Source organism: Panthera uncia, chromosome D4 (assembly GCF_023721935.1).
Source record: "Panthera uncia isolate 11264 chromosome D4, Puncia_PCG_1.0, whole genome shotgun sequence".
Classification (NCBI taxonomy): Eukaryota; Metazoa; Chordata; class Mammalia; order Carnivora; family Felidae; genus Panthera; species Panthera uncia.
The window spans coordinates 1,169,291-1,183,177 of NC_064807.1; the positions used below are offsets into that span (position 1 = coordinate 1,169,291).

Consider the following 13,887-nt stretch of genomic DNA (forward strand, 5'->3'; position numbering starts at 1 on the left):
TTGACCCCCCCTAAAACTTAGCTACTGATAGCCTACTGTTGAAGCCTTACTGATAACATAAACAGTTAGTTAACACATATTTTCTATGTTGTATTATATACTATAGTCTTATAATAAACTAAGCTAGAGAAAAAATATTAAGAAAATAATGAGAAATAAAATACATTTACAGTAGTGCACTGTAAAAACTCTGATTATAAGTAGACCTGCACAGTTCAAAACTGTGTTGTTCAGGGCCAACTGTATGTTTTAGCTTAAATCCCTTATATGTTTTCTATTTGTCCTATCTGTTCCATGTTCCTTTTTCTCTCTTAGATATATTTTCTTACTCTTTTTTTCCTCCCACAGTTAGCTGGGAAATTTAACTTTCTCTTCCTGTTCATTTAATGATTATTCTAAGTACTTTAGCATACATCCTTAAATTATCACAGTCTAATTTTCTTGTACCAACTTCCCAGACAATGGAAAGGCCACAAAACACTTTAATAGCTTTTACTGTCCTCCTAACTTCTTTCAATTCTATATAGACTTTCAGTCTCACAATACATTTTTTATACAGTCAATATTCACCTATATCTGCATATTTACTGTGTTTTTTTCATTTTTTTTTTAATGTTTATTTTTGAGAGAGAGCATGAGCAGGACAGGTGCAGAGAGGGGTACAGAGGATCCTAAGCAGGCTCTATGCTGACAGGAGAGAGCCCAATGCAGGGCCTGAACTCACAAACTGTGAGATCATGACCTGAGCCAAAATTGGACACTCAACCGACTGAGCCACTCAGGTGCCCCATCATTCTTTCTTGCCACTAATCTTCCCTCTAGGATCTATTTCCATCAGGATTTCCTTTAATATATGTGTACCAATGACTTACGTCTCCATTTTTGTCTAAAAATGTCTTAATGTCATTGTCATTCTTGAAGGATATTTTCAGTGGGTATAGGATTCTAGGTTAGCAACAATCTTCTGAGCGTTGTGATATTTTCATTGTGCTGTTATGTGGCTTTCCTGTTTTTCCTGGAAGTGAGCTGCCAGTCTGTTGTTACTTTGAAGATAATTCTTTTTCTTCTGGCTTCTAATACGTTTCATTTAATTAGAATATTTATTATGAGATGCCTAAGAATATACATTTTTATTCTGCTTAGACTTCAAAGGGCTCCTTGACTCCACAGTTTCATTTCTCAATCAAATATGGATGTTTTTCCGCCATTATATCTTCCCATACTGCTGACCCACTCTCCTCTCCCTCTTATTCTGCTGATATTCCAGTCCATATAACTCTGTCCTTGGTCCCTTACATGTTGTCGTTGTTGTTTCTTTTAATGTGAAAATTAATGTGCTGTTCTTTTAATGTTGTTGTTTCTTTTAATGAGAAAACAGGCGAGGCAGAGAAAGAGAGAGACAGAGAGGATCAGAAGGCTCTGCAATGACAGCAGAGAGCTCAACGTGGGGCTCGAACTCACAAACTGTGAGATCGTGACCTGAGCTGAAGTTGGATGCTTAACTGATTGTGCCACCCAGGTGTCCCTCTTACATATTTTCTAATCTTTTGTCCCTTCATAGTTTAGTTTGGGTATCTTCTTCAGATCTTTTATTTTTTTAATGTTTTTTGAGAGAGAGAGAGAGAAAATATGAGTGGGGGAGGGGCAGAAAGAGGGAGAGAGAATCCCAAGTGGACTCTGCACTGTCAACACAGAGCCCGATATGGGGCTCAGTATCACAAACAGTGAGATGATGACCTGAGCCGAAATCAAGAGTCGGATGCTTAACCCCCTGAGCCAGCCAGGTACCCCTTCTTCACATCTTTTAGTTCACCATATTTGTCTCTGTGTCTATACTGCTTTTAATCTTATTCATTGAGTTTTAAATTTATTATTTAAGTTGAAAATCACCATCCACATCTGCTATACCCTTTAAAAAAATTACAGTATAGTTAACATACAGTATTATATTAGCTTCAGGGGTACAATATAGGGATTCACAAATTCTGTACATTTCTTAGTGTTCATCATAAGTGTCCTCGTAATCCCCTCACCTATGTCACCCATCCCCCCCAGCCACCTCACTCTAGTAACCATCAGTTCTCAGTCAAGAGTCAGGTTTTTTGTCTCTTTCTTTGTTTTGTTTTTAAAATTCCATATATAAGTGAAATCATATGGGATTTGTCTTTCTCTGACTTATTTCACTTAGCATTATACCCTCTCTGACCCATCCATGTTGTTGCAAAAGGCAAGATTTCATTCTTTTTTAGGCTGATTAATATTCCATTGTAGGTATCTACCACCTAGTCTTTTTTTTTAATTTTTTTTTTGATATTTATTTTTGAAGGGGAGAGAGAGAGAGAGAGCGAGAGAGCGTGAGGTGGGAGGGGCAGAGAGAGAGGGAGACACAGAATCCGAAGCAGGCTCCAGGCTCCGAGCTGTCAGCACAGAGCCTGATGCGGGGCTTGAACCTGTAAACCACGAGATCATGACCTGAGCCGAAGTCAAGGCTCAATCGACTGAGCCACCCAGGAGCCCCGACCACCTAGTCTTTATCCATTCATCTATCAGTGGACACTTGGGATGCTTCCACAATTTGTCTATTTTAAATGATGCTGCAGTAAACATACGGGTGCATATATATTTTTGAATTAGCTTTCATATTCTTTGGGTAAATACCCAGTAGTGGAATTCCTGGATTGTAGGGAAATTCAATTTTTAATTTTTTGAGGAATTTCCATACTGTTGCCATAGTGGCTGCACCAGTTTGTATTTCCACCAACACTGCATGAGGGTTCCTTTTTCTCCACATCCTCACCAACACTTGTTTCTTGTGTTTTTGATTTTAGTCATTCTGACATGTGTGAGGTGGTATGTCATTGATTTGCATCTTCCTAATGATTAGTGATGTTAAACATCATCTTCTCATATGTCTATTGGCCATCTATATGTGTTCTTTGGAGAAATGTCTGTTAGCGTATTCTGCCTATTTTTAATTAGATTTTTTTTTTTTGGTGTTGTGTAACTTCTTCCTATATTTTGGATTCTAACCCATTATCAGATATATCATTTGCAGATATCTTGTCCCATTACTAGGTTGCCTTTTAGTTATGTTGACTGTTTCCTTTGTTGTCAGGAAGCTTTTTATTTTGATGTAGTACCAATTGTTTATCTTGCTTTTTGTTTCCCTCGCCTCAGGACACATTATCTGGAAAACTGTTGCTATAGCCAATCTCAGAGACATTCCTGCCTATGTTCTCTTCTAGGATTTTTATGGTTTCAGGTCTCATATTTAGGTCTTTCATCCATTTCGAGTGATTTTTGTGTATGATATGAGAAGGTGTTCCAGATTCTTTCTTTTGCATGTAGCTGTCCAGCATTCCCAACACCACTTGTTGAAGAGATTGTCTTTTTCCCCATTGCATATTCTTGCCTCCTTTGTCAGAGATTAATTGATTATATAATCATGGGTTTATTTCTGGGCTCTCTCTTCTGTTCCATTGACCTATGTGTCTACTTTTGCGCCAGTACAATACTGTTTTGATTGCCAGAGTTTTGTAGTGTATCTTGAAATCTGGAATTGTGCGGGGCGCCTGGGTGGCGCAGTCGGTTAAGCGTCCGACTTCAGCCAGGTCACGATCTCACAGTCCGTGAGTTCGAGCCCCGCGTCAGGCTCTGGGCTGATGGCTCGGAGCCTGGAGCCTGTTTCCGATTCTGTGTCTCCCTCTCTCTCTGACCCTCCCCCGTTCATGCTCTGCCTCTCTCTGTCCCAAAAATAAATAAAAAAACGTTGAAAAAAAAATTAAAAAAAAAAAAAGAAATCTGGAATTGTGCTACTGCCAGTTTTGTTCTTCTTTTTCAAGATGGCTTTGGCTATTTGGGGTCTTTTGTGGTTCTATACAAATCCATACAATAGGATTACTTGTTCTAGTTTTGTGAAAAATGCTGTTGGTATTCTCAGAAGGATTGCATTAAATGTGTAGATTGCTTTGGGTACTATGAACATTTCAATAATACTTGTTCTCCCAGTCCATGAACATAGAATATCTTTCCATTTGTGTCATCTTCAGTTTCTTTCGTCACTATTTTATAGTTCTCAGAGTACAGGTCTTTCACCTACTTGGTTTAGTTTTTTTCCCTAGGTGTTTCACTCTCTTTGGTGCAGTTCTAAATGGGAGTGTTTTCTTAATTTCTCTTTTTGCTACTTCTTATTAGTGTCTGGAAATGCAACAGATTTGTGTATATTGGTTTTGTATCCTGCAACTTGACTTTAAACAGTTTATCAGTTCAGTTTTTTGGTGAAATCTTTAGGGTTTTCTGTGATATTATCATGTCATCTTTTGTGTCTGATTACTGTGGCTAGGACCTCTCCAGTACTATGTTGAATAAAAGTGGTGAGAATGGACATCCTTGTCTTATTCCTGATCTTAGGGAAAAGTTCTCAGTTTTTCCCCATTGAATATGATGTTAGGTGTGGGTTTTTCATATATGGCATTTATGATCTTGAGGTATGTTAGCTCTAAACCCACTTTGTTGAGAGTTTGTTTCATGAATAGATGTTGAGTTTCATCATGCTTTTTCTGCATCTATTGAAATGATCATATGGTTTTTATGCTATCTCTTGTTGATAGCATGATATCTCTTGTTGATAGTATGATATCTCTTGTGATGTATCATGTTGATTGATTTCTGAATACTGAACCACCCTTGCAACCCAGGAATAAATCCCACTTGATTGTGGTGCATAATTTTTTAATGTATTCTTGGATTCATTTTGCTAGTATTTGATGAGGATTTTGCATGTTGTTAAGAGATATTGTCCTGTAGTTCTCTTTGTTTGTGATGTCTTTATCTGGTTTTGGCATCAGGGTAACGCTTGTAGAGGCCTTGGAGAATGAATTTGGAAGTTTTCCTTCCTCTTCTATTTTTTGGACAATTTTGAGGACAGCGTATTAACTTTTCTTTAAATGTTTGGTTAAATTGACCTGTGAAGCCATCTGTTCCTGGACTTTTGTTTGTTGGGAGTTTTTTGATTATTGACATGACTTCATTGTTGGTGATCAGTCTGTTCAAATTTCCTATATTTTTCTAGGAATTTATCCATTTCTTCTAGGTTATCCAATTTGTCATATAATTTTTCACAGTATTCTCTTATAATCCTTTTATTTCTGTGGTGTTGGTTGTTATTTCTCCTCTTTCATTTCTGATTTTACTTGAGTCCTCTCCCACTTTCCCTCCCCACCCCCCTCTCTTTTGATGAGTCCACTTCCTGATTTTATTGATCTATTGTTTTATTGTTGTTTTCAGTTTTTTTAATTTGTTTCATTTATTTCCGCTCTGATATTTACTATTTCCTTCCTTCTACTGGTTTTAATTTTTGTTTGTTCTTTTGCCAGCTCCTTTCAATGTAGGTTAGGTTGTTTGAGATTTTTCTTGCTCCTTGAGGTAGGCCTGTATTGCTGTAAACTTCTTAGAACAGCTTTTGCTGGATCCCAAAGATTTTGGACTGTTGTGTTTTCATTTGTCTCCATGTATTTTTTAAATTTCCTCTTTGATTTCTTGGTTGACCCACTCATTGTTTAGTAGCATGCTATTTAGTCTGTGTATTTGTGTTCTTTCCAGATTTTTCTCTGCTGCTGGATTTCTGCTTTCATAGCATTGTAGTCAGAATAGATGCATGGCATGAGTTCAGTCTTTCTGAACTTGTTGAGACTTGTTTTGTGGCATAATATGTAATCTATTCTGGAGAATGTTCCATGTGCACTTGTAAAAATGTGTACTGTGAATATATCTGTTAGATCCATCTGGTCCAACGTACCATTCAAAGCCACTGATTCCTTTGTTTATTTTCTCTTTGGATGATCTCTTCACTGATGTTATTAGTAGGGTGTTAAAGTCCTGTACTATTATTGTATTACTATCGATTACTTCCTTTATGTCTGTTATTAGCTGCTTTATGTATTTGGGTGCTCCCATGCTGTGTGCATAAATATTTATAATTGTTATAGCTTCTTGTTGGATTGCTCTTTTTATGGGTATATGATGTCCTTCTTTGTCTCTTGTTACTGTCATTGTTTTAAAGTGTATTTTGTTGGATAGAAGTATTGCTACCCCGGTTTTCTTTTGACATGCATTTGCACAATAATGCTTTTCCATCCCTTCACTTTTTTTTTTTTTTTAATTTTTTTTTCAACTTTTTTTTTTTTTTTTTTTTTTGGGACAGAGAGAAACAGAGCATGAACGGGGGAGGGGCAGAGAGAGAGGGAGACACAGAATCGGAAACAGGCTCCAGGCTCCGAGCCATCAGCCCAGAGCCCGACGCGGGGCTCGAACTCACGGACCGCGAGATCGTGACCTGGCTGAAGTCGGACGCTTAACCGACTGCGCCACCCAGGCGCCCCTCCATCCCTTTACTTTTAATCTGCAGGTGTCTTTAGGTGTGAAATGAGTCCCTTGTAGACAGCATATAGATGGGTCTTGTATTTTTATCTATTCTTTCACCTTATGTCTTTTGATTGGAGTGTTTAGTCCATTTACGTTCAAAGTAATTAGTGATAGGTATCTACTTACTGCCATTTTGTTTCTTGTTTTATGGTTGTTTTTCTAGTTATTCTCTGTTGCTTTCTTCTCTTGCTGTCTTCTTCTCACAGTTTGCTGGCTTTCTTTAGTGATAGACTTGGATTCCTTTCTCTTTGTTTTTTGCATATCTGTTACTGGTTTCTGATTTGTGGTTACCATTAAGTTGATATATAACATCTTCTGTATATAGCAGTCTGTATTGTTGATGGTCACTTAAGTGTGAACTGATTCTTTACTCCTTCCCTCCCCCCTGCCCCCACGTTTAGGTATGTATACTTTACATCTTCTTATATATCCTTTGACTGACTTTTATAGATATACTTAAGTTTACTGGTTTTGTGTTTCCTACTTTTCTTCCTCCTACTTACGGTTTTTCCTTTCCACCCAAAGAGTCCCCTTTAATATTTCTAAGGATGAAGAAATGGTTGAAGGGATGGGATGGGGTGAAGTGATGGTTTAGTGATCATGAATTCTTTTGACTTTAGTTTGTCTAGGAAATTATCTCTCCTGTTCTGAATGATAGCCTTCCTGGGTAAAGTATTCTTGGCTGCATGTTTTTTTTGTTTTTGTTTTTGTTTTTTCCCCTTCAGCATGCCATTCCCTTCTGGCCTTCAAAGTTTCTGCTGAAAAACCAGGTGATAGCCTTATGGGGTTTCCTTTGTATGTAACCATTTTCTTTTTTTGCTGCTTTAAAAATTCTCTTTATCACTACTTTTTGCCATTTGAATTTTATGTGTCTTGGTGTAGACCAAGTAGACCTACTTGGGTTGATTTTGTTGGGGGCTTTTTGTGCCTCCTGGATATGGATTTCTCTTTCCTTCCCCAGATTTGAGACATTTTCAGTGATTATTTCTTGAGATAGAAAGATTTTTCTTCCCCCTTTTCTCTTTTCTTCTTCTGAGATCCCTGTAATGTGAATACTACTGCACTTGATGGTTTGCTGAGTTCCCTAAGTCTATATTTATTTTTTATTATTCTTTTTCTCTCTCCAGTTTTTCATCCAGATTGCTTTTCATTCCTCTGTCCTCTAGGTTGCTGCTCTGTTCTGTTTGCTCTAATCCACTATTTATCACTCTAGTGTATTTTTAATTTCAGTGATTGAGTTCTTCATCTCTGTTCTTTTTTATGTTTGTCTCTTTGTTGAGGGTCTCACTGAGGTCCTCCACTCTTTTCTCAAGTCCAGTGAGTACCTCTTTCATCATTACTTTACATTCTCTATCAGGCATATTACTTTTAACCACTTCAATTAGCTGTCTTCTAATTTTGTCCTGTTCTTTCATTTGGGACATATTCCTTTGTCTCCTCGTTTTGTCTCTCTGTGTCTGCTTCTATGTGTTAGGAAAGTCAGCTACATCTCCTGCTTAAGGTAGTGGTCCTTATGAGGAAGAGGGTCCTATAGTGGCATGTACTGCAGTGTCCCCTGTTCTCCAGAACCTGGAGCTGCAGGGGTGTCTCCTGTGTGTGCTGCGTATACCCCACTGTTGTGGCTAAGCCGCTTTTTCCTTCAGACTGGTAGTCTGCAGTGGCTCTTTGCCTGTTGTGGGCAGAGTGTGGTCCCTGTATTGTTAGTGGGCCAGTCCAGGGCAGCCTTGGGCTTGAAATGCATCAGACCAGGCATTTGCCAGAAATGTAGTAGCACCGAACTGCAGAGTGCTTTCCCTGTGTTGTTCCCTGGGAAGCTTTTGTTGGTGAGAGGGACTGCAGTCAGACCAGATGTCCGCCCCTAGCTGGGACCACAGTTGGGACTGCTATATGTGGTGATCATCCTTTCTCCCTTGGCAGGAGTCACTTTGGAGTGGTGCTGGCCCATCAGGTCTGCCTGCACACTGCCAGACTCGTAGCACTGCTATGATCAGCTCCGGTCAAGTGTGTACTGGAGGGGCAGGTCTGTGGGAGAACATGGGGACGAGGGTGGGGTGGGGTGTGTGGTGTTAGCAAGGTTTGTGCAGGTCAGCTGTAGGAGGGGATCAGAGGCGTGGAAGGTGGTCCAGTCAGAGGTAGGTATCTGCAGAAGAGTGCAGGGGTGGAGCATGCTATTTAGCAACCTAGGTGGAGTGTTCGTGCTGCACTGGTTTCCATGGGTGTCTGTATCTAGGCTGCGGGTTGGGGAGGAAATGGCACCCGCCAGCTCTTTTGTTTTTGGAAAAGTCTTCCAAACATCCCTGCCCCTCCAGCACATACTCTGAGATTAGTAAGTAAATCTAGAACTCAGGCGTTTTTCAGACCACTGCTTTTATGCTATATCTCAGGAGGGCTATTTGTTGTGCTAAGAGTAGGGGTCAGTTTCCCCTGACCCTCCAGGTTTTTCCCACAGCTGAGCTGGCCAATTTTTGAAGTCCCGGGTGTGCTGCCCTGCTGATTTGAAGGACTGGTGTAATTGTGCCCCTCTTTCATGTGGGTTCTCTGTGCCTGGGGTGAGGGTCTGTTTCTCTCCCCTCTGTAGGCCTGAGGCATCCCTCCCTCCTGCAGAAAGTCCTGAGAGTCTGTCTGGATCTTGACCATGTCTCCACCCTTACTACCTGCTTCATTGTGACCTCTTCTCTGTATTTTGCTGTGGACAGTCTGTTCTGCCAGTCTTTGGGTCACTATCTGGGTTATTTACACCCATGTGGATGTTATCTAGGTGTATCCTGGGATGAAGTGAGCTTAGGATCCTCCTACTCCCAACATTTTCCTGGAAGTCTGCTGTATTCTTTTTTATAAGTTTCCAGCTTTCTGCCAAAATTCTCAATCTTGTCTTTCAAATAGTATTTTACAGTTCTGTTTTACATAGTTTTCCTTTATATTGCTTTGTCTTTTGGCTTTTTAAGGTGTGTGGAATGTTTTATTTGAAAATTTACCTGTAAAAAGAATCAGAGGCCTAGCAGTTGGTTTCTTACATTGTTTTCATTTGCTTTTGAGCTCCTTTTCATAGTCTTACTGGCCATCTTTTGTAAAGTGCCTGGTCAGTGATCTTTACTTTTGAAAAGTTGAATTATCTCTTGATTATTAAATAGTGAGTTCATTATATACTATGGCTACATTATACCAGTCTGTGGCTTGTTTTTTCATCGTTTTAATGGTGAACATGAAATGGCAAAAGTTTCAATATTGTTGTGGTCCAGTTTATACAATGATTTAATTTTTTGTGTGTATATAAGGAATCTTTGCCTCTTTCAAATCCCGATATTATGTTCCTGTCTTTTTTTCTAGAACCTTCATAGTTTTAGCTGCTGCATTGAGGCCTGTAAGCCACTTCAAATGAACTTTTGTGTATGGTTTAATGTTGGGATCAAGTCTTTTGTTTTTTCCTTTTGTGCATATCTGGTTGTTGTAGCACCTTCCTTTCCACACTGAATCGTACAGATGTTGGTCAGGTGGTTGTGTATGTGTAGATCCATTTCTGAACTCACGGGTTTGTCCCACTGAGCAATTCTTTCATCCTTATGATAGTATACTTAAGTACTGCGGCTTTATGGTAAGTTTAATATCTAGTACAATACAACCTCCAGCATCAGTCTTTAAGAATTTGATTTCTCTAGGTCCTTAATACTTTCATACACATTTTAGAAGCAGCCTATTTCTATAAAATAGCTTGCTGGGATTTTGATTGAGATTTAATGGAGTCTGTTGATCAACTGGGTGAAATCTGACATATTAACAGTCCTAAGTATTCCTATGAACATGGCATCTGTGTCATTGTGTCTTTTTAATTTTCTCTCAGCAAAGTTTTGTAGGTGTTACACATCTTTCATCTTTCGTGAAATGTATTCCTGTGTAACTGATGTTTTGGAATGCGAATGGAAATTGTATTCTTAAATTTCACTTCCCAGTTGTTCGTTGCTAGTGTATAGAATTCTGTACCTTGTATCCTGCCATCTTGTTACATTTGCTTGTTAGTTCTAGAAATCAGTTTGTACAGGCTTTTGGTTTTCTCCAAACACAGTCCTTCCTCTGCAAATGAGGATGGTTTCATTTCTTTTCCAGTCTATGACTCTATTCCTTTTCTTGCCTTGGCTGGGACTTCCCACACAGTGCGGACTGGGAGGAGAGCGAGCTGCGGGGGAAGTGCTTCTAGCATTTCAAAGCAGTGGAGGTTTGGCTGCAGATTCCACAGAGGTCCTCACAGATGGAGGAGGCAGCCTCCAGCCTTGGTTGCTGTGTTTTCCATGAAAGAGTATGGAACTTCTCAGCCACTCTCCCTGCATCTGTGGAGAGCATCAGACGGGGTCCTCCCTTGGTGTGTGATTGGGGTCAAGGGGCAGTGACACCCGCCAGGACAGCAGCCTTGCATTTCTGGGGCCGGCTCCATTTGGCTGTGCTGTCTTTCTTTGGTTGCTTTATTAGATCTGTCTGCACCTTGAGAGTTGAAGTTAGGCTGTAATCTCTTTGTGGCCTGTTTTCTGTATCCTGGCCATGCTGATCTCACCAACCATCTCCACTTTCTCATCCTCATGCTGCTTCTCCTCTGGGGTGTGGAGGGCCTGCCCTGCCACAGGCTCCCAGGCTGTGGTCTTTACATAAAGGTCCTGACCAAACAGGAGGCCCTTGGGTAGGGTGTGCAGTCACTCACCACTGCATCCTCAGGACTCAGGCCCCACAGGGTCTGCTCTGCGAGGACAGCTGGGGCATAGGGGTGGCCAGGCTGCAGCTTAAGAAGCAAGAGAGGGCACTGGCTGCTTCCTGGCCGCATGCTGTCTCTCTGATATCAGCCATTAGAAGGCATCCGATGGCAGGTCCTGGAGACTACTCTCTGCCGAGGATGGAGAATCTGTGGGGACCCCTGGGAGGGGCAGCTGTTGGCAGCCACACGTACCTTCCTCTTCTTGTCTTGTAGATGAACGCCTCTCGAGCAGCAGTGGGGACACCATGTCTGGCCCCAGCGCCCAGCCCTCTATCCACCGCGGCCATTCCTGGAACCACCCCAGGCCTGCCCATGCCAGGTACTGCCCTTTCTGGCCTACCAGCCCTGCCCTGTGCGCAGCCTCTGGGCCACTACGGAATCCTGCTCCCGGCTCCAGTGTCCTGGGGGCCCTGGGCAGCCCAGGTGGGCAGCCAGAGACCCGCCAGGGGGCTAGGCTTGGGTGCGGCAGGCATGCCTGCACTTCCCGTGTTCTTGCGGCCACCTGTGGTCAGCGCGCCTGGTCCCAGACTGCGAATCACATAGCCCTCTCTTCCCGCTTGGCCGCTGGAATGCGCTGAACTGAGCAGTCCGGAGGAGCCAGCTTATGGCTTGGCCTCTGCCCCGCCTGCCCATGGGTGCCTGGTGAGGGGCCAGCGTGTGGGCAGCAACGCTTGCTTCCTTTACTGCCGCAGACCCTGTTCCTTCTTCCGTTCCCATGGTTTACACTTGCAGCCTTCGCACCCACTTCCTGTACTTGAACTGATGGTTAGAACATTGTAATCTCCCTGCAGAAGTACAGTGCCTTGAATTCCAGCTTTTCTGTTCCCTGATGGAAAGAAATGTTTAAAAAAAAAACCGTACGTTGGAAAAGGTGTATTTCATTTTTATAATTGGCTTGTGCATTGATATTGTTATTTCCCATTTTAAATCGCAGAGATAATGGTTTATAAATCTGAAACTAAAACCTGACTTCTGTTGTAAATGAGGCCTCTCTGGGCTTCTGTGGTCACAGATCACAGACGGACACCCCTATCCTCACCCCTGCCCGCCGGCTGCAGGGCTCTGCATGCTGCCGACAGGCTGCCCAGGGACATGTGGTTACTGGAACAGAGTGTTGCTGGCAGCAGTAGGTCTCTTAGAAACAGCAGCAGCAGCTTTTGGCTGTGCACAGCCTGCTGGAAAGTGCTAGATGAGCAGCCACACCCTCTTGACCCAAAGCCTGTGGGGTATAGGCAGGGCATCCACCCTGCAGAGGCCCCATCGCCCCCTCAGCTCTGGGTTTCTGCTGACCCTCCTGCCAGCCGTTCTTCCTTTTCCATCGTTTCCAGCGAGGCCTGGGTCTCATTCTGCTGTGTGCACACAGGTTGCCCTGCCTGTGGCGTGAGTACTCCCCTTCTGGAGATTTCGGTGAGACTCCTCCCAGATGGGCACCAAATAGCCCCCCGTGGGAGCTGAAGTCCCCGCTCCTCATGGCCAAGATCTTTTCCACTTCCTATCAGAAGGCAGCTGCCTTGGGCTGCCTAGCTGTGAAAACTATATAGTTCTGCTGTACTCTGGGACCTCACTAGACCTGGCTGAATTATTTTAAATGTGTTATTCCATCAATTCGGTTAGAATTGAGTTTCTTAGGTGATTATGCAGGGCGCGATGCTGTAGTAAGAGATTTCTGTTCTCTGTAATGTGCCCCTCAGTCCCTTGGTGGAGAATCTCGTGCGCCTGGGTCCTGGGGGTGGTGGAAGCTGCCTTTCTCCTATGCACCCCCCTCTCCACTGCTGCACCAGAGGTGAGATTTGGGGTCCTGGCCTTGTACGTGGATGGTCAGTGGCACGGAATCCCCAAGAGATTGTATATATGAAGGAGGAAAATAAACATGTTTGCTTGAAAACAGTGTGGAACAACATCTTTTCCTTACTCTCTGCCCACATAAGAGTGGAACCGGCCAGCATCCGGGGCTCTTCCGGGTGCAGCTTAGCACTCAGCTCCACCCTTGCCATGGACACCTGGCCTAGGAGGTTGGGGTGGCAGTGAGGGGGCCTGGGGATTGAACGGTGGGTGCTGTGTTCCTAGCAGGAGCCACATGTGATGGATGTTGAGCTGGGTCAGGGGGCAAGAGTGGGATGTTAGGCAGGACCCCCATCTTCTGCACAGGGTGCTCACCAGGTGGGACCTGAGGACCCAGCTTTGCTGCCTCCAGGCCTGTTTGCTCGGCTTTCAACTACTCTGGACTTGAACTGCATGTAGACATGCAGTGGGCTGCACCCCATGGAGGATGTGAGTCTGATCAACTAAGTGGTACCTGACCCCTGTCCACGTTGGCTGAAGTTGCACAAAGCCAAGTTGGCACGACTCACCCCGTGGACAGAACCGGGGGCGGGGGGTGGGCTCCTCTGTACCTTCTCCTGGATCAGCATTGGGCTCGTAGGCTTGGGAGGTGAGGTGAAGCTCGTAGGACCGGTGCAGGTTTGTTGGGGGCCCCTTGTGGCGCTCAGCAGCTATTTGTAGCCAACCCGCCCCTGATGGCATCATGCTCAGCGGTCTGTGCTGCACGTGCCCTGCACACACTCAAGGTTTGCGGTGTCTCTTGCCCCAGCCAGCTGAGGTGGTCAGGCTTTATGCCCGTGTTCTTGGAGGGAGGGGGAGCCCCCTTTTCAGAAGCAGTGCACCTCAGGGCTGCTGCTTCTCTCACTGTGCCCAAGGAGTGTGACGCTGCAGATGTGCAGGTGCTG

At 43.2% G+C, this 13,887-nt stretch overlaps 1 protein-coding gene across 1 annotated transcript in view; it reads left to right on the top strand.

Moving 5' to 3' along the window:
• WNK2 (WNK lysine deficient protein kinase 2) overlaps positions 1-13,887 on the top strand; it is a 136,462-nt gene that overhangs the window by 122,179 nt on the left and 396 nt on the right. Inside the window, exon 32 of the mRNA XM_049632671.1 lies at positions 11,375-11,480. Coding sequence (XP_049488628.1) covers positions 11,375-11,480 — 106 coding nt within the window. The remainder of the gene's footprint in view (positions 1-11,374; positions 11,481-13,887) is intronic.